Source organism: Cyclopterus lumpus, chromosome 9 (genome assembly GCF_009769545.1).
Source record: "Cyclopterus lumpus isolate fCycLum1 chromosome 9, fCycLum1.pri, whole genome shotgun sequence".
Taxonomy (NCBI): Eukaryota; Metazoa; Chordata; class Actinopteri; order Perciformes; family Cyclopteridae; genus Cyclopterus; species Cyclopterus lumpus.
Genome location: NC_046974.1, coordinates 1,887,501 through 1,907,500, shown reverse-complemented (window position 1 = coordinate 1,907,500; position 20,000 = coordinate 1,887,501). Strand labels below are relative to the sequence as shown.

General features: G+C 44.8%; 2 protein-coding genes and 1 long non-coding RNA gene across 5 annotated transcripts; 1 reads left to right on the top strand and 2 right to left on the bottom strand.

Moving 5' to 3' along the window:
* Positions 1-4,873: 4,873 nt before the first annotated feature.
* Positions 4,874-6,193, bottom strand: LOC117736605 (erythroblast NAD(P)(+)--arginine ADP-ribosyltransferase-like). Its single transcript, XM_034542046.1, has 2 exons — positions 6,044-6,193; positions 4,874-5,962 (listed from the first exon to the last, which is right to left on the bottom strand). The coding sequence occupies exons 1-2, from the start codon at positions 6,107-6,109 to the stop codon at positions 5,195-5,197; spliced, it is 834 nt and encodes a 277-aa protein (XP_034397937.1). The 5' UTR covers positions 6,110-6,193; the 3' UTR covers positions 4,874-5,194.
* Positions 6,194-6,883: 690 nt separating this feature from the next.
* Positions 6,884-10,027, top strand: LOC117736606. 2 transcript variants are annotated; one of them, XR_004609977.1, is made up of 6 exons: positions 6,884-7,203; positions 7,490-7,621; positions 7,755-7,867; positions 8,834-8,990; positions 9,132-9,209; positions 9,474-10,027. It is a non-coding gene; the product is annotated as an uncharacterized LOC117736606 (long non-coding RNA). The 2 variants fall into 2 exon arrangements; XR_004609976.1 differs by lacking the exons at positions 6,884-7,203; positions 7,490-7,621 and having other exon boundaries at positions 7,628-7,867.
* Positions 10,028-13,245: 3,218 nt separating this feature from the next.
* On the bottom strand, positions 13,246-19,244 carry nudt12 (nudix (nucleoside diphosphate linked moiety X)-type motif 12). Of its 2 annotated transcripts, none has more exons than XM_034542217.1 (8): positions 19,148-19,244; positions 17,920-18,126; positions 17,030-17,321; positions 15,866-16,139; positions 15,615-15,782; positions 14,876-14,989; positions 14,024-14,223; positions 13,246-13,815 (listed from the first exon to the last, which is right to left on the bottom strand). In XM_034542217.1, the coding sequence occupies exons 2-8, from the start codon at positions 18,123-18,125 to the stop codon at positions 13,708-13,710; spliced, it is 1,362 nt and encodes a 453-aa protein (XP_034398108.1). In that variant the 5' UTR covers position 18,126; positions 19,148-19,244; the 3' UTR covers positions 13,246-13,707. The 2 variants fall into 2 exon arrangements, with proteins under 2 accessions (XP_034398108.1, XP_034398109.1); XM_034542218.1 differs by having other exon boundaries at positions 17,920-18,138; positions 19,148-19,237.
* Positions 19,245-20,000: the final 756 nt, after the last annotated feature.

Sequence of the window (20,000 nt, the reverse complement as noted above, 5' to 3'; positions counted from 1 at the left end):
CAGTATTGCGTAACTCCTTCCCCCAGAGAAGTAGAATATTCGTTTCACAGTTTTAATTTTTAGATCAATAATAATAATAATTCAAACTGTGTATATAAATACATATTTAAAAATCTGAATATTAAATTAACGTAAGCTCCACAACACCAGACGACATCTCCTCCAGCCAACACCTCCACATGCTGATGACACCCGTGTGTCCGTCTCTGGTCACAATCGAAGGCCCCTCTAAAAAACGAGCGTTCCTTTGAGCGTTGGCACGCTGCCGTTCTGCAGGTTGAACATTCAGACGTCTGATTCCCCTCAGAGACCCTGAACACATCGTGTTGCTACCGGATGGCTCACAGATCCGTGACGTGCGAGTGGAGTCGGGAGTCGAACAGCCGAGTCGGACGCCTCGCTCATCTTCAGCAGGTGAACGAGAGGGAGGCGGCTTTTGTTTCTCGATTTTTTATTTATGTTTTTTTAATGATTTTTATCTGTTTAATTAAATTCTAACCTCAGTTGTTTTTCTTGCTTTTTGATTGGTTATTAATTTGAAGTCCAAATGATTAATTTCATATGTCTGACATGAAGAAGAACTCTCTTGTTAAGGTGCATTTAGAAAAGTAAAGATTGAAGAAACTTCTGAGTGACCTCTGTTTTAATTTCCTTCCTTCTCGCTCTTCTTCTTCTCCTTTTTCTTCTTCTTCTTTCTTAGTGAAAATACAATCATATACAGATACAATCTTCACCCCGGCCTCCGTCCTCAGCGTAACAGCCCGGATCAGGGACTACGTGGTGGGGCAGGGGGTCCGGTCTGGACCTCACGCCGTGGTCCTTTATGACGCAGGTCTGTGGACCGGATGCTTCCTGCCCAGTGACCGATACCAGCAACCCGTCTTCTTGTCGATTCATGTGAAGTTTTTCCAGGAGAACGCCGACTCCTTGTCTCCTCTCCTTGTTTCCTTGTCTCCTCTCCTCAGTCAAACCCCCTCGGCCTGTATTAAGTCTACGTGGCTCCGCTGAGGACTCGTTCCAGGACTCCGGAACAGCAGCCTGTCAGCTCCGAGTCCACAGCACTCCCATGTGGACCCAGGTTATTATCCTTAGTTACGAAACACCCGACTGCAATGTACCTTTTACTCAATTAAGTAAGATGTCGAAGTACTTTTCATGTTTTTCTACTTTATACTTCTCCACTACATCTCAGAGGTACATATTGTACCTTTTACTGTACTACATCTCAGAGGTATATGTTGTACTTTTTACTGTACTACATCTCAGAGGTACATGTTGTACTTTATACTGTACTACATCTCAGAGGTACATGTTGTACTTTATACTGTACTACATCTCAGAGGTACATATTGTACTTTTAACTGTACTACATCTCAGAGGTACATATTGTACTTTTAACTGTACTACATCTCAGAGGTACATGTTGTACTTTATACTGTACTACATCTCAGAGGTACATGTTGTACTTTATACTGTACTACATTTTAGAGGTACATATTGTACCTTTTACTGTACTACATCCCAGAGGTACATGTTGTACTCTTTACTGTACTACATCTCAGAGGTACATGTTGTACTTTATACTGTACTACATCTTAGAGGTACATATTGTACCTTTTACTGTACTACATCTCAGAGGTACATATTGTACTTTTAACTGTACTACAAATCGAGAAACAAAAGCCGCCTCCCTCAAGGTGTTGTACAATGAGGTTGAGAGTGTGCTGAAGATAAACGCCAGTCTGTGTGCTCCTTTTAGAGTGGGTAGAGGGGTCTGGCAGGGTTGTGCTCTGTCCGGGATGCTCTATGCACTCTCCCTGGAGCCCCTCCTCATGAAGATACGCTCTACCCTGCAAGGACTGGTTTTACCTGGTTTTAATGAGAAAATGATTTTATCAGCTTATGCCGACGATATTGTTTTTTTTATTAAGGACCAGTGGGACGCAGACCTTTTAACCAACATCGTAGAGGTGTTTAGCAGGACATCGGCAGCGAGGGTGAAGTGGAAGAAAAGTGAGGCCCTCGCTGTCGGTGAATGGTGTGGCGGCCTCCCAGTCCTTCCCCAGAAACTAGTGTGGAGGAAGGACGGTTTTAAATATCTTGGGATATATCTCGGACAGGAAAACGTGGTCCAAAAGAATTGGGAGGGCGTCACAGAAAAGATTGAGGGAAAACTTTCCAAGTGGAAGTGGCTGCTCCCTCCGATGTCTTTTAAAGGTAGGGCCTGGTCCACCTGGCCAGCCGGACAGCCACTTTAGAATTCAGTTTGTTTAAAATTACCTGACTAGTCCGGAGTTTTTAGTGTGGCGAGATGTGGCCAGCTGCATCCTCAGACGTGCTAACAACCTGGGGCTGGATACTGCTCTGTTTTTAATGGATTCTAGCATTTTAAAGTTAAGTGGGCTGCCTCCGTTTTATCAGGGTGTTTTTAAGTCGTGGGCCCTTTTTACTCGTGAAAGATGCCCACAGTCTAACTCTCTGTACTGGTTGCTGAGAGAGCCATTGATTCACAGGGCCAAGCTGGACATCAGCAGCAGCGTCACCCCTGGACTGACGGGGGCGCTGCTGAGGTCGCGGACCCTGTGCCTGCAGCAGCTGGTTAATGCAGTGGGGCCGACGCTGAGCGACCCCCCGGCCCTGGGCGCTCTGCTGGGTCTGCATTCTGTCCGGGTGGCGAGGAGGCTCCTGGAGCTGTGGAGGCAGAGGCTGACTGGGAAGGAGAGGAGCCTCCTCATGGACTACAGCCAAGGACAAGTCGAGCCGGACCCTGCAGACCCTTTCCCCGAGATCTCCCTGAGCCCGGTGCTGGGGGAACTCACCGGCCCCCTGCTTGCTACGACGTGCCTGGAAGCATTGACATTACACAGAGCGGACAAAAAGACTGTATTTTAATTGTGTCAAGAGCACCAACAGGTCCGGACTGTGCAACAGGCCTCCGACTGTGTGGTCAGAGAGACTGGGACAAGGCGGACCTGGCCCACAGTGGAGGATTTTATATAAACCTCCCCTCAAGAAACGAACGGCCGACCTCCAGTGGAGGATTTTACACGGTGCTGTCGCCTGCAACGCTTTTATCTCCGTTCTTAATCCCGCTGTCCTGAGCCGGTGCCCCTTCTGTGACCTTCGAGAGACTATCTACCATGTTTTTACTGAGTGCAAGAGACTTTCAGGTTCCTTCACTCTTTTAACATTGGTTTTTAGTCTTTTTAATGTGGTTTTTATCATGGGAGCTGCCTACAAAAAAGCAGAAAAAGAAAAGTGGCAGCTCCTCAACTACCTTTCTGGGGAAGCCAAAATAGCCATTTATTTAACAAGGAAAAAGAGAGTGGAGAACAGAGAGGGGCAGGAGAACAGGGAGGGGCAGGAGAACAGGGAGGGGCAGGAGGCCAGGGAGGGGCAGGAGAACAGGGAGGGGCAGGAGGCCAGGGAGGGGCAGGAGAACAGGGAGGGGCAGGAGGCCAGGGAGGGGCAGGAGAACAGGGAGGGGCAGGAGGCCAGGGAGGGGCAGGAGAACAGGGAGGGGCAGGAGAACAGGGAGGGGCAGGAGGCCGGGGCAGTGTGGCTCTGTTCCGTTTTAATAAGCACATTGGAGATTTGGATGCTTTTAAACAACGTTGGTGTTTTAAAAACCTTGTTTGTTCTGTTGTGGAAGAGGAGCTGGTGTTTGCGCAGTTTTTTATCAAATGATTTATTTATTGTTTTAAAAACAAGACCTGTGATTTTTTTTTAAAAACACTGTGAAATTATGAATGTGTGTAAGTGTTTTTCAAAAATCAAAAAAAATCTAATTCTCTCTCTCTCTCTCTCTCTCCTGCACTCCTAATCATGGACTTAAAAACGGTTGGATTCCAGCATCAGAGCGAGAATATGAATCATAAATGGCGTAGAGGAGCAATATGTCCGGACCAAAGTGTTGACGTGACCGAGGGGCGTGTTGTTCGTCTTAAGTGATGAGGTCACAGCGAAAAAGATAATCAAGTTCACAACACCGCCGGGGAGCGAATTTCTATCCCGAATCACGGGCGTGGCCCCTGGAGGGGATGGGGGGGGGGGGCATTAGCCCCGAGCTTGCGCCTTAGCCCAGAGCTAGCGTGTTAGCCCCGAGCTAGCGGGTTGGAATCGGTCTAACTGGGCAGTCAAAGGAAGTTTTTCAGTGTTCATTTAACAAAAAAAAGAAAATGCCGCACAATCAAGTTCATATTTATATATTATATATGTGCGTTTCTCTCTGTTGCCGGGCAGAAAACACCGTGAAGAAATCTGTTTTTTTCAGGACTGAGAGAGATTTAACATGTTTCAGAAGCTGAGCGTAGAGGAGACCCAACATGAAGCTCTGTGTGTGTGTGTGAGTGTGTGTGAGTGTGAGTGTGAGTGTGAGTGTGAGTGTGTGTGTGTGTGTGTGTGTGTGTGTGTGTGTGTGTGTGTGTGTGTGTGTGTGTGTGTGTGTGTGTGTAGAACTCCATTAATCTGTACAGCGAGTTGTATTTTTTTTCTTTTGCGTTTCTTTTTTTGCTGTCAGTCATTTTTAAATGTTTGTACGAGGGGATTTTTTTTCTTCTTTTGTTTTCTATAAGAAAAAGAAGAGAAAAAACTGTCTGAGATGAGCTGAACTTTTTCTTTTGTAGAAATAAAGAAAGAAACGGATGAACAGTCGGGTTTTGGGTCATTTATTCGGCAGCTGTTTGAGGTTTAGTGACATCATGTGTCACATGACCTGAAGAGGGTTAAACTGATTGGATGCTCCAACAGTACCAACTAAACCAGGCTGCTTTTATTGTGAAACTCTTGACCCTGAAACGGGAAGATAAGAGACTTCCTACAAAATAAAAGACGCCATCGACTTTGACTTGAACACATTTGACAAACACACAACTTGTGAAACACGAGGACGTTTATTTCTTGCATCCAGTAACTTTGAAGGACAGATCACGCGTCCGCTTTACATGCAGAGAACATGGAACGGTAAAAACACATTGTGATGTTCATTTAGATTCTTTGAATACAGATTATATTATCACACACTTGTTAAGGATTCATTTTCATGCATCCAGTGTTCTTCAACACGGTTTGTGGAATTATTCAAACGCTGACGAATGCATTTTTTATATTCGCATGGATTTTTGATATAAAACGGTGCATCCTGAATCCTAAATGTTACGTGTTGTGTTCACGGCACCGACAAACGCGTTGGTGCTTACTTTGAGAAAAGAGCGCAATTGTATTTGGATGATGCACCTGTGCTCTTCAGCTTATAGACCACGGCGCACGGGAGACCCGGTTTCGTGGACTTGGTCTCCACGGATGTGACTTTGAACTTCTCGTACGGGGGAATCAGGACCTCTGCTTCTGTCTCGAACTTGGCGTACTCTAGGACGTTTCCTCCCATGCACGTGACGACCTCAAAACACGTCTGGCTTCCAAAGTTGTCGGCGCTCAACCACTTGGAGTTGAGGTCATACTTTGAGCTCGAGGCAAAAGAGCCGAAGCGAACCTCCGAGTTGACCTTGACGGGCCTGAAGTTCACCTTGGTTCTGCGGTAGACGGTGAGACACTTGCTAACTTTGAGATGTTGAACGGCTTTAGTCAGGTAATAGTGGAGCGCGTGGAACTTGAAAGTGGTCTTGTACTGAGGTCCCTGGGTTCGAACGGCTTCATTAAAAGGCTGATAGAAGTGTCCCGGGGCAGAGGTGTAGGTGTAGATGGCAATGACCTCGTCTTTTGTCAGGTCCGGTGCGCTTGGGTCGTTGTGCACTGGATTCTTTTTGTTGTAATTCGCATCGTACATCGACACCGCAGCATCCCAGGAAAATTTGAAGTCCGTGTCCGCATTCCTCTCATTCTGCAGGTAATTGTTTGCCAACTCTCCTTCCATCCGGTGATCACAGCCGAAGTACCGGTCGTCAACGGAGGTCTCAGCCATGTCCAGTGTGAATGTCTGGGTAGAGCCCGACGCACCGGGGTCCTGAGAAGAAAGGCATGGAAATCAGAGGAACACATCGACTTGTTAGCTAATGTTACCGGGAATCGAACCGCCGTGCTCTACCATTGCAGCGCCCGTAGAGACTCCGTACGCGAGCAGCACCGCGGCCCAAACGACCTTCATCGCCATCCTCCAGCAAACAGAAACAGCAACGACGTCGGATGAAAACAATCTCTGGCAACTTGTGGAGCCGAGCAGAGACAACGGTCACTGGGCGCCGGGCCGCCTCCTTTATAGGGGCAATAGGGGAAGTTAGAGGGGGGGGGGGGGGGCTGTTTTACATAACCATACAAGGGAAAGGAAGGCTTCAGTCTATGAAGATGAAACTAATATCTCTGCTTCAATTGCTGTCCAACTTTAAAAGAATACGTTTTAGTGCACAGCATCTCAATCTCTATATTTCATGACGTATAAACAGTGTTGGAACAAGTACCTCGTACTAATACCACGCTGTAAATACTACTGCATTCAAACCCTTCTTATCAGCTAAATGTACTTAAATTACTGAGAGTAAAGTGTTCACACACACACACACACGCACACACACACACACACACAGCAGTTATCTGATGTTTCCTCGTCCACCATCACTACTCATCTCCTCTTTGACGCATCAGGAAAAAAAAGAAGAAAAAAAAGCAGCTGTACATTTGTTATATGTTATATATATATATATATATATATATATATATGTATATGTATATGCATATACATATATGTTTATACATATACATATGTATATGTGTGTATATATATATATATATATATATATATATGTTATATAAGAAATGAAATTAAAAAAGAGGCAGCAGTATTGCGTAACTCCTTCCCCCAGAGAAGTAGAATATTCGTTTCACAGTTTTAATTTTTAGATCAATAATAATAATAATTCAAGCTGTGTATATAAATACATATTTAAAAATCTGAATATTAAATTAACGTAAGCTCCACAACACCAGACGACATCTCCTCCAGCCAACACCTCCACATGCTGATGACACCCGTGTGTCCGTCTCTGGTCACAATCGAAGGCCCCTCTAAAAAACGAGCGTTCCTTTGAGCGTTGGCACGCTGCCGTTCTGCAGGTTGAACATTCAGACGTCTGATTCCCCTCAGAGACCCTGAACGCATCGTGTTGCTACCGGATGGCTCACAGATCCGTGACGTGCGAGTGGAGTCGGGAGTCGAACAGCCGAGTCGGACGCCTCGCTCATCTTCAGCAGGTGAACGAGAGGGAGGCGGCTTTTGTTTCTCGATTTTTTATTTATGTTTTTTTAATGATTTTTATCTGTTTAATTAAATTCTAACCTCAGTTGTTTTTCTTGCTTTTTGATTGGTTATTAATTTGAAGTCCAAATGATTAACTTCATATGTCTGACATGAAGAAGAACTCTCTTGTTAAGGTGCATTTAGAAAAGTAAAGATTGAAGAAACTTCTGAGTGACCTCTGTTTTAATTTCCTTCCTTCTCGCTCTTCTTCTTCTCCTTTTTCTTCTTCTTCTTTCTTAGTGAAGATACAATCATATACAGATACAATCTTCACCCCGGCCTCCGTCCTCAGCGTAACGGCCCGGATCAGGGACTACGTGGTGGGGCAGGGGGTCCGGTCTGGACCTCATGCCGTGGTCCTTTATGACGCAGGTCTGTGGACCGGATGCTTCCTGCCCAGTGACCGATACCAGCAACCCGTCTTCTTGTCGATTCATGTGAAGTTTTTCCAGGAGAACGCCGACTCCTTGTCTCCTCTCCTTGTTTCCTTGTCTCCTCTCCTCAGTCAAACCCCCTCGGCCTGTATTAAGTCTACGTGGCTCCGCTGAGGACTCGTTCCAGGACTCCGGAACAGCAGCCTGTCAGCTCCGAGTCCACAGCACTCCCATGTGGACCCAGGTTATTATCCTTAGTTACGAAACACCCGACTGCAATGTACCTTTTACTCAATTAAGTAAGATGTCGAAGTACTTTTCATGTTTTTCTACTTTATACTTCTCCACTACATCTCAGAGGTACATATTGTACCTTTTACTGTACTACATCTCAGAGGTATATGTTGTACTTTTTACTGTACTACATCTCAGAGGTACATGTTGTACTTTATACTGTACTACATCTCAGAGGTACATGTTGTACTTTATACTGTACTACATCTCAGAGGTACATATTGTACTTTTAACTGTACTACATCTCAGAGGTACATATTGTACTTTTAACTGTACTACATCTCAGAGGTACATGTTGTACTTTATACTGTACTACATCTCAGAGGTACATATTGTACCTTTTACTGTACTACATCTCAGAGGTACATATTTCACTACATTTATCTGACAGCTTTACATATATTAAAATTCTTATCTAATATGAGGCATTGGTGTAGATTAAACTAAACAACAGGATATAAACCAATGTTTAAATGAAACATACATTAATGCAGTAGGAATATTAATCAAGAAATAGAATAGTAAAACATGGACACTAAAAACTTCTACCACTTATGGTCCTGACTTTTTACCTGCAGGCTGGATCTTTAACCACTGTACAACCACTATATGGTATTTTTTACAAAATGCTACAATTTGGCCCACAATTGTATTTTATTGTGTGCAGTTTGTTTGATTAACTATGTATGAGGCCTTAAACCTTAAAATAAAGTTACACTTATATGGCTGCGCTTGTCCCCAGATGAGTCCCAGCAATGCATCAGTGAGTGTGAGTCCCCACAACGCCATTAGTATAAGATTCACACACACACACACATACTGAAAAGTGTGTGACACAGCTGATATCTGAGGCTTTCGGTTGCTGGAGACACAGATTTCTACAATTCATTGGCTGATTGTTTTTTGTTGTTGCCAGGCATCAGACTCGGTCCCTGCTCATCGAGATCAGACCCTGAACTACACAATCAAAGACCTCCTGGAGTCCACCATCTACAGAGCGGCTGTGTTCTGCAGAGAGGAGACCGGCATCTGGAGCGATGACGTCAGCGCGAGGACGCTGGACAACTCTCTGGGTAACGGCTCATTCACAGCGAGATTATTAATTCTGGGTTAGGATTCACGAGATGGACGCGGGGACGAAACCGACAAAGAGACTTTGTGAAACTGTGTGAATACTTTCTGAGGCTGAAAATGTGTTTTTTGTTCATGCGCAGCGCCCTCTTGGCCTCCAGAGGTGTTTCAGAGTGGAGAAAACTGACTGGGGGTCTTTTCACCATCATCTCATGTGGAAGGTACATTTGAAAAAATTTGAATAGTATATCAATGAAATAATTATCTTTTTGTTCCGTCGTTGTCAGCAATGTGAGCAAACGTCACTGGTTCTGTGGCAGAAAACGTCCACAAATTTGTGGACGAATTAAAAAACACAGAAAAATTATTCGACCGCAAGATTCAAAACTAACAAACATCTAAATTGGACTGAACTATTATCCGTTAGTTAAAGTTTCAGTAAACGAACTCTGAATAAATGCAGTTCGTCCCGTCTCTCCGTGCAGATCGTATCCTTGGATACCGGGTGAGTTACGAGCCGCCGAACAAGAAGAAGAAGAAAGAGCTCCTGGTGGTGGAGGAGGGGAACGCGGCCTTGGCTTCAAACCCTGCCGTGCACGTCTCAGCATTGACCCGCAAGGACAGACCAGTGAGTGGCACGCTGCCGTTTGTCCCATCCAGGCACCGGTAACTACTCACGGGGTCGTGCCCTAAGGGTGTGTTGAGGCTCACCGAGAAGCAGAGGAATTCCCAGCAGCACTGAGTTCTGCAAAAAAGTGTCACAATATGTTTATCCATCAAATGTGCCGATCATGTTCGTCCACTTTTGAACTGATGCTATCGGGTTTAACTTGTGCAACGTCCCGGGCTTCACGATGTTCAGATAAAACTTATTGCAACACGTCAGAAGTTCTCGTTCAAGTTTCAAGTGTTTAGTTTGATGAATACGCTCATGTTGGGTCAGAGGTAGAGACTTTAATAATGGTGATGGTGATGGTGGTAATGATGGTGAGGGTGGTGGTGGTAATAATGGTGTTGGTGGTAATGATGGTGAGGGTGATAATGGTGGTGGTGGTGGTGGCAATGGTGGTGGTGATAATGGTGGTGGTGGTAATGATGGTGGTAATAATGGTGGTGGTGGTAATGATGGTGAGGGTGTCCATAGCAGCAGGGGGGAGGCTTTGGTTAGGGTGGGAAATGGTGAGGATGGAGGAGAAGAAAAGGAAATGGGGTTAATGGTGCTGGGGAGAAGACCGTGGAGGTAGCACAGCAGGTTGGTGGGGAAGTAGAGGCGGAGGAGGAAAGTGTAGGTGGGTGGGCTGAGCAGGTGGAAGAAGCGGAGATGGAAGCTGGGGATTTTAAAGTTGCCTCAAAGAGGAAGAAGAGGGCCCAGAGGGCAGGCAGTGGCACCAAGGCCAGCAAGGTGGGGGAGGGCAAGGAGACGGGTCGGGGGCAGAGGTCAGACAGCAGTGACGGGGAGGTGTCTGACAGCAGCAATACTCCTGCGGTTTTAACCAGAAGTCAGCAACAGAAAATGTATACGGCAGAAAAAATTAAGTATTTTTTACAACGAACAAAAGGCATAAACTTATTTTATACCTCAGCCAGACACCACATGAGCCGGAGGGAGGAGTCCGGCTTCACTGAGCAGGAGGGTTTTAGATTAAGAAAAATTACGACAAAAATAAAGGAAGTGATGGATAAGGGTGATGCCGAAAGCTACAATGTATGTTTTAATTAATTTATTGGTTTTTATTTTTGTTTTAAACATTTTTCTTTTAATGGATACTTTCAGAGTCGGAACTTTAAATGTTAATGGAGCCAGAGATGTTATGAAGAGAACATCTATTTATGAATTTAAAAAAATGAAAGGCATTGATGTTCTCTTCCTACAAGAGACCCACAGCGACAGCACCAACGAGGCCGACTGGAGGAGGGAGTGGGAAGGGGAAGTCCTCCTGAGTCACCACACAAACCTCAGTGGAGGAGTGGGCTTCCTCTTCTCCAGGTCTTTTATCCTGGTTTCACTGGAGGTCAAACCCATCGAGGGGAGGTTGTTTTTAGTTAAAGCACGGTTTGACCTTTTTACTGTTGTTTTTATCAATGTGTATGCTCCAGCAACCGGTGCAGAGAGGAAGCTGTTTTTACAAAAAGTTAATGATGTTTTAAATGGCTGTACGGAAGATGAGTTAAAGGACCGTAACCACACAGAGCCACATCCAGCTTCACAGCAGGTTCTGAGGAGGCTGGTCCATTCTCATGGCCTGGTGGATGTGTGGAGAAGGATGCATGCCGACTGCCGACAGTACACATGGTCCCACTTTAGGGAGGGGAGGATCTCCTCAGCCAGGTTAGACCGTATTTATGTTTTTAAGCACCATTTTAATATTTTTAAAATGTGCAGTATTGTTCCTGCTGGTTTTACTGATCATTCTTTGCTTTTATGTCATGTTTTTATTAGAGACATTTTACCCAAGAGCGCGTATTGTTATTTTAATTCAGTTTTAACTTTTGATAAGAATTTTAGAGAGGTTCTTATTTATTTCTGGGATGTTTTTAGGCTGAGGAAGAGTGATTTTAGCAGTCTTAGGCAGTGGTGGGACCGTGGTAAGATTGAGATTAGGCTTCTTTGTCAGCAGCATACTTTCAACGTCACCCGAGACATCACCAGATCTATGAAGGACCTGGAGACTGATATAGTGGAGCTAGAGAGTTTAAGTGAGTCCACAGGAGATCGAGGACATATTGAAGTCCTCAAAGGAAAAAAGATGGCTCTGGCCGACTTGTTAGACGTTAAAGTTCAGGGTGCACTGGTCAGGTCACGATTCCAGACCATCACGGAGATGGACACTCCCTCTAGCTTCTTCTTCGGCCTGGAGGGGAAGAGTGGGCAGAGGAGGGTAATCCACTCACTGTTAGGAGACGCAGGGCAGCCAGTTGTGGAACCAAGCCAGATCAGGAGGCGAGCGGTGGGCTTTTACTCCTCCCTGTATACCAGTGAGTACAGGGAGGAGGAGTCATTAATGGAGGGGTTCTGTGGGGAGCTGCCTCAGGTCTCTGAGGACATTAATGAGGAGCTCAACAGGCCCATAAGCCTACAGGAGCTGAAGGCCCCCTTGCAGGGCATGCAGGGACGGCGTGCTCCCGGCCTTGATGGCCTCACTGCCGAATTCTATAAGGCCTTCTGGGACATATTTGCGAGGGACATCTTAGATGTTTTTAATGAGACGCTGGCTTCTGGTTCCATGCCGATGTCCTGCCGGAGAGCAGTGATAACACTCCTGCCAAAAAAAGGAAACCTGCAGCTGTGTATATAAATATATATTTGAAAATCTGAATATTAAACTAATGTAAGCTCCACAACACCAGAATACATCTCCTCCAGCCAACGCCTCCACATGCTGATGACACCCGTGTGTCCGTCTCTGGTCACAATCGAAGGCCCCTCTAAAAAACGAGCGTTCCTTTGAGCGTTGGCACGCTGCCGTTCTGCAGTTTGAACATTCAGACGTCTGTTTCCCCTCAGAGATCCTGAACGCATCGTGTTGCTACCGGATGGCTCACAGATCCGTGACGTGCAAGTTTAACTTGTGCAACGTCCCGGGCGTTCCTATCAGAGAAGGAAGCAGGTGTCAGATGTTCAGATAAAACTTATTGCAACACGTCAGAAGTTTCAAGGGTTTTGGACCCGTGGCCGTTTTAAAAGAGGATCTTAAAGTGTTCCGGGGCTGCAACGGGCTGAACAGACTTCCATAAGGTGACAGATGGTGTTGCTATTGGTCATCACTGAGCAGCCACTTGTGGGTCTCCAGTTCCTTCTGGTCCAATGGGAGAACAGCCAAAGTCCCGCCCTCTGTCCCGCCCGTCAGGTTCAGGACCGCTGGACCAGGGTGGACAACGCCAGCGCCTCCAGCTGTCAAAGGAGGTGCATTGGAATATCCCCCTCCTGGTTTATGGTGAACATATCCATCAAGAGAAGACTCTTGTTTCATCCTCCAGACACATGAAGCCCGTTGGTTCTTAAGAACAATGTTCGTGCCGCCACAACTAAATTATAACAAAATGGTCCATGCTGAGTTTGAAATAACAACTTTTTGTTGTGCTTTTTCAAATATTAGAATGAAGAAAGCAGACAAACACAAATGTAATGTGCGATCACGTTGTCGACACAGAGTCTTCTCTCCTCCTATTGGCCGACTGACTTTAACGACAGCGGAGAACTCTTCCGACTGTTGGATGAATGTTGAGGCGAGGAAAGGAATCAAGGAGGCACCAAAATACACCGAGAACGACTTTTATTTATTTATTTATTAGAATATTTACAGTTCGTCAACGTTTATCGTGCATCAGCGTCAACGGTCGGCCATCTTGTTGTTTTGACCGCGCTGTCGTGAAATAATCATCATCATCATCATCACCATCATCATTAGTCGATTAATCTTTTTCTCTTGTGCATATGTTTAATAAATGTTTAAAGATGGCCGCCATTGGTATTGACAAAGAAACTGTTTAATATCTCATTATTGCCTAATATTATTATTGTTATTATTATCTTTCTGCATTGGTCAGGCATTACAACCTAAAAGTTAAACGTTCTCCGTTTCTGCCTTTTTAATTTGATGACTCGTCCAACGTTGACGTACGTTCTCACCCGAGTTTTGAGGGACTACAAGAACCAGCGGTGCTGTCAATGTGCCGGGAACAATTGAGACCCTTCTGAGCGTCTGGGGGGTGGAGAGGTCAGAGGTTGGAGTTCACGGCGATCCAGTGTCTGATCAGCTGGTGGGCGATGGTCTGTCTGGGCGGGACGGTGAAGGTTACTCTGGTTCCTCTGAAGGAGTCGATGACCTCAACGGAACAAAGAGAAACGTTTTGTTTTGTCTGTTTTTTTATTTTTTTTTCACATTTTAAATTCTACAATATGTAATATGTATGACACCAATATCTTATTACTCAATATGACTGTAGTATATTTACACAGATTTTAGTGTACTTATCAATTGTTATTGTCTTATCAGTTGTCCTCAGTGCGACTGTTATCAATATAGGTTTGTACCTGTTGCCGCGGGAACCACCGGGCTTCCTCGATCTCGTCGTCGTCCACTTTGATGGCGGTCGACACGGCGACGGCGAGGCAGCCGATCATGAGGTTGGAGGGCATCGGCCACGGCTGGCAGGAGACGTACCGGACCGGGCCGACCTTCACCCCACTCTCCTCCTCCACCTCCCTCCTCACCGCCTCCTCCACCGTCTCCCCTGAGGAGGGGAGGAGCTACAGGTGAGACAATGCTATGTATGTATGTATGTATGTATGTATGTATGCATGTGTGTATGTGTGTGTGAGGGAAGCTATGGAGCAGGTCATCCATCGGGACCAGACCTACTGTGTACCCGGCAGGTCCATGGTAGACAATGTCTACCTCATTCGGGATGTTTTGGAGGTCTCCAGCTCGTTGGGTATTAACACTGGTCTGATTTCTCTAGATCAGGTAAAGGCTTTTGACCGCGTTGAACACAACTTCCTCTGGAAAGTCCTGGGGAAGTTTGGGTTCAGCGCTGGCTTCATAGCTAAGATCAAGGTGTTGTACAATGAGGTTGAGAGTGTGCTGAAGATAAACGGCAGTCTGTGTGCTCCTTTTAGAGTGGGTCAGAGGTAGAGACTTTGAGTCTCCTCTGAGCTGGATTCTTCAAGCTGTGTATATAAATATATATTTGAAAATCTGAATATTAAACTAACGTAAGCTCCACAGCACCAGAAGACTCCAGCCAACGCCTCCACATGCTGATGACACCCGTGTGTCCGTCTCTGGTCACAATCGAAGGGGCCTTCGATTGTGACCAGAGACGAGCAAAAAACGAGCGTTCCTTTGAGCGTTGGCACGCTATGTGTGTGTGTGTGTTTTTTTACCGGGCTCAATGAATCCAGCCAGACAGGAGAACATGCCGACTGGAAACATCTTCTTCCTTCCCAGTAAACACTGGTTTCCATCAGGATGGATCACCAGCATGATGACCACTGGGTCTGAAGACACACAGGAGAGAGGAGCTGGTGAGGAGAGGAGACTCCTCTGGTTGTATAGAAGTCTATGCTTCATGTGTTAAAGCTGCATTCTATCTTCTGACCACCAGGGGGCCACTCCTCTGGTTGTATAGAAGTATATGCTTCATGTGTTAAAGCTGCATTCTCTCTCCTGACCACCAGGGGGCGACTCCTCTGGTTGTATAGAAGTCTATACTTCATGTGTTAAAGCTGCATTCTCTCTCCTGACCACCAGGGGGCGACTCCTCTGGTTGTATAGAAGTCTATGCTTCATGTGTTAAAGCTGCATTCTCTCTCCTGACCACCAGGGGGCGACTCCTCTGGTTGTATAGAAGTCTATGCTTCATGTGTTAAAGCTGCATTCTCTCTCCTGACCACCAGGGGGCGACTCCTCTGGTTGTATAGAAGTCTATGCTTCATGTGTTAAAGCTGCATTCTCTCTCCTGACCACCAGGGGGCGACTCCTCTGGTTGTATAACAGTCTATGCTTCATGTGTTAAAGCTGCATTCTCTCTCCTGACCACCAGGGGGCGACTCCTCTGGTTGTATAGACTTCTCTCTTGATGTATTCTCTCAGTAAACATGAGTTTATGGTCTCGCAGCCTACCGACTCGTGGATAGCAGGTGTTGTGGACTCCCTTTAGGCTCCTGCAGCCAGGGTTCAGGCAGCTCCTCTTGTAGCCTCCCTCCTCCAGCGCGGTGCTGCCGCCGCACGTGGGACAGAAGCTGTAGCGGCTGTGCCAGGCCAACACCGAGCGGGCCTGAGCCACGACTCCTGCAGAGAGACGGAGCGCCGGTTTAAAACACGAGCGCCGTATACAAATCGGCTAAAGACCGGAGACCCTCCATCGTCCTCACCGGCCTCGTCCTCGCTGAACCGCAGCAGGTCTCTGTTGGGCGTCTTCGGGAAGCAGCAGTTCTTTTCCCCGCAGCGCTTCAGGAGTTCGGCAGCGTCCTCATCCGTGTTGATGGCGAACCAGGCGGGAGGCTCAAAGACGCCATCCACCGGGTGAGCGGAGGAAGAGGAGGGCTTTTTCCTCCTCTCCACTCCGAGGAAGACGAGCACAGTCGCGAGTTTCTGGAGAAGGTCTTTGACGGCCTCGTATCTGAACCGACACAGCTTGGTCTGCACCTGTGAAGAGTCAGAAGGTCGACCGTAAGAAAACCATTTGAACATCCGACAGGAAGTCAGACCGACCAACAAAATGAACTTGCATGCACCACTGAACCCAATCTGTTAAAGCGTGCATTGATTTGCATCCAAATTGGATTTAAAACTTTTGCTTTTAAATTACATTTCCACATTCAATGCGAATGCGAGGCTCCTCCTTTACGCAGACGATGTGGCACTTTACTGTTGTAAAAGCTGAAAGTTGACTTTGTGATAAGAAGGTTGTTTTTGGTGTTTGGGTTCCCTTATCTCTCAAACCAATGATCAACAGCTGCTGCCACCTTTTACCCTCTGTAGCTTTTGACTTTCACTGCATTATAAGCATCCTGCTGCTCTATGGAAACAGAAGAATTATGGCTAGAAGAAGTTTCTGCAGTACAACACACAAGTGTAGCATTGTTTTAAAAAGGCTCTACAAGCTATCAACACTGAACTATGTCTCCGCTCGGTGTTCACTTCCTGAAATTCAGTCAAGTTTTTGTCACTTGACAGTCGGTCTCAGAGGAGTCAATCGTGTTTTTTACAGGAGCAGTTTGGAGTGTTTTTTGGGCAAGTTTGTGCAATGTTCTTTGATATAATATTACAATTTGAAGCTTTATTTTGGCTGCTTTTTCTGACGAAAGCGTCGATGGGTTCAAGCACCATCTGAAAGATGGAAATCGCTAATCTGGCTCCGATGTAGGTTCTTGTAGGTTCGGCGATTGTTTTAAAAGGAAAGCTGCTTTTCAATTATTTTTGGGGCTCAAAAGGTTTCTGCTTGTAGCCTCTAAAGAGACTTTATCACTCATTAGTGTGATTTCCAAACGTGTTGATTGCTTCAAATAAAATAATCGCAGCGTATGCCGTCGTACCCCTGCGCTGCCGTCCTCCTTTGGGCCGCTGACCATGGGGCTGAGGTTGGAGAACAGGAGGTAGACGGTGTCCGGGTCGCTCTGTTTGACCTCCAGCCAGACCCGGTCGGTCCTCTTGGCGCTGAGCCGGTTCAGCGTCTCTCTGCCGAAGTAGCTCTCCGGCGGGTGGAGGTCGAAGCCCGGCGGGCCGCCGCCCGTCCGGCCCAGCAGGTCGGAGACGTGCCGGTGGCCCCAGAAGGCGGCGACATCGTAGGCGCTCTGAGACGAGTTGTTCACGGAGAACTTGTCGCAGCTCCAAAGATCGAGAACAGAAGAGAGATTTTAGGTTTTAGGAGAAGCAGGCGATCTGATAGATAGATGTATATATATATATATATATATATATCTATATCTATATAGATATAGATATATATATACACTTTATTGGTCCCTTGGGTGTAAATTCACAAGCTAACCAGCAAGAATCAAGTAATTAAAATGAGCACCATCTTTTCCAGCTACAAGATTAAAAAGATGAACACATTAATTCTGTATTTATAAACCAATAATATGATTTTGATTATTCTGAAATGGGCCACTCTGCATTATGAGTACTTCTACTTTTTGTATATTTGCCAATACTTCTGATTCTGGTTCTGACTTTTGTATTTTGAAATACAATAAGAATGTAATGCAGGACTTTTACACTGTAGTGTTTCTACTTTTACTTCACCACCACTGTATTCACACAACAAACCACAAACAAATACAGATGTACTTCACAAGGTGGTGAGTTCTTCTGCCCTCTAGTGGCCAAAGACCCGTTAGTGCAGCTTTGAAGGGATGCATGAAACATAAAGGTGGATTAAAGTCCCGTGTGGCATGTCTCGTTGCCTCCCAGCTCCGCGTACCCGTGTGACAGCAGCGCCTCCGCCACCTCGTAGTGGCCGTTGCGGGCGGCGAGCATCAGCGCCGTCCAGCCGCTGTGACCCGTCCGGTTGAGGAGCGAGGGCCCGAGGGCCAGCAGCGAGGACACCTGGACCAGGTCTCCTCGGGCCGCGGCGTCCAGGAACCTCTCCACCGTCTCCTCCTCGGCACTCAGCTGGAGGCTCGTCATGCTGCAGGTAAACCTCCATTAATATACAGAAATCAGAGACATTATGTTCAATGATCTATTCCTTTAAATGCCATCCGGGCCTTTTTTCTTTTGCAACATTGCCGGAGTTTAAAATCCACAAATAAAAGTTCATGTTTCGTGCAAAATAAAAAGGCTTTTAATTTTTTTTTTTTTGCAAAGCTCAATATTAAAATGTACAGATGTTTCCGGTTATTATTCATGTTGGAATCATTTAAGTGACGCTTACAATGTGGGTGCAGAACACGCTTTCTTCCTCCCACTTTTATTTCTTCATAAAATAAAATAATCCTTTATTTGTCCCGCAGTGGGGAAATGTACAGGATTAGAGACTATAAACAAATCTAAAATAAGTATTATAAATACAAAAAAATAAAAAAACAGTAAAGAATCCACAATAACTGAAATATTATATATACAGAGAGAATAACTTATTTCACAAACTTATTTTTTAAATGTACAGCATTTAAACGCAGACTGTATGAAATCTCTCTACAAATGAAGATTATTATTATCATCTTTAATTATATATATATATACACATATATATATATATGTATATATGTATGTATATATGTGTATGTATGTATGTATATATATATATATATATATATATATATATATATATATATATATATGTGTGTTTGTTTTGGTCTCTCTCCTATTGGCGCAGACAGCTGTCAGTCAAGCCTGGGTTACGCCCACTACAATCACAAACCTTACAAAACGCAGTTTTCGTGAAGCGGCTCGTTCTTCAGACTTGGTGTGATTTTAAATGGCCGTGGTGCGTTCAGGGTCAACACGTGATTACTTTACAGACTGTTAGTGCAGCGCGTCATGACTGTTATCGTGTCTTGTGTATCAGTCCAAAACAAATAGGACAATAGTAACATCGTCTCCTTCCTGGAAGTGACGTCATAAGTTAGTTCGTGACTGCGTTTAAAACGCAACATAATATTTAGAGTATTTACGTTATAAAAGAATATAAATACACAACGTCTCACCTCGTTCTTCAGCTCGGTTCCTGTTTGTCTTCCGTCTGCTGTGTTGAATCAAGAGATGCGTTCAAGAGCAACAGCGACGCGGTTTACAACCGTGCTGCCTTCAAGATCTAATGAAACTGTCGTATTTCTGAGTGTTACAGCCATAACATGAAACTTTTTTCTTCATTTTTTTTGGGTCAAAAATGCCATAATGTTGAGGGTGGTGTCTCATAAAGATTCACTGTTTTGTTTTTTTACTTTATTATTTATTATATATATACATTTATTTTATATTTTTAAAAGAATTGTCCACCTCTTTCTTTCCTTAGAATTTGATATATGTATATATATATATATATATATATATATATATATATATATATATATATATATATATATATATATATACATACCTTATTAATTATAATTTCACATCATAAAATACCAGCAACTGTTGAAATGATTAAGAGGAAGATTTTGGTGAGATATTTAAGTATTTATTTCATCCATACGTCGAAAGTGTCAAAACAAAAAAAATGTGTTTATTGTTTAAACTACCACAAGGATTCATCTAATATTATTAAACTTTTTATAGTTTGTGAACTTATTCATTGCATCTATCTTCAAAGTAATTGTTATCATGTATTTTATTATAGTTTATTAAGTATCTCGGTTTTCTTTCTTTTTTAAACCTTGTTTAAACTCTAAAAGTGGAAGTTACATTTTCCGAGCAGCCTCTGAACGCAGCACATTTAGCACTTTGATCTGCTTCCTGCTGTCAACACTGTTGTGGAACGCAGCTTGAGACTTCCTCCTCTTACAGTGTGGTGCAAACACACACACACACACACACACACACACACATGAATACACA

Coding starts and splice junctions, on each gene's coding strand:
- LOC117736605 (XM_034542046.1), bottom strand. CDS start 6,109: ATGGCGATGAAGGTCGTTTGGGCCGCGGTGCTGCTCGCGTACGGAGTC. Junction 5,963..6,043: donor TCTCTACGGGCGCTGCAATG/GTAGAGCACGGC, acceptor CTTTCTTCTCAG/GACCCCGGTGCGTCGGGCTC.
- nudt12 (XM_034542217.1), bottom strand. CDS start 18,125: ATGACGAGCCTCCAGCTGAGTGCCGAGGAGGAGACGGTGGAGAGGTTC. Junction 15,783..15,865: donor GTTCAGCGAGGACGAGGCCG/GTGAGGACGATG, acceptor GTCTCTCTGCAG/GAGTCGTGGCTCAGGCCCGC. Junction 13,816..14,023: donor GGTGGTTCCCGCGGCAACAG/GTACAAACCTAT, acceptor TGTTCCGTTGAG/GTCATCGACTCCTTCAGAGG.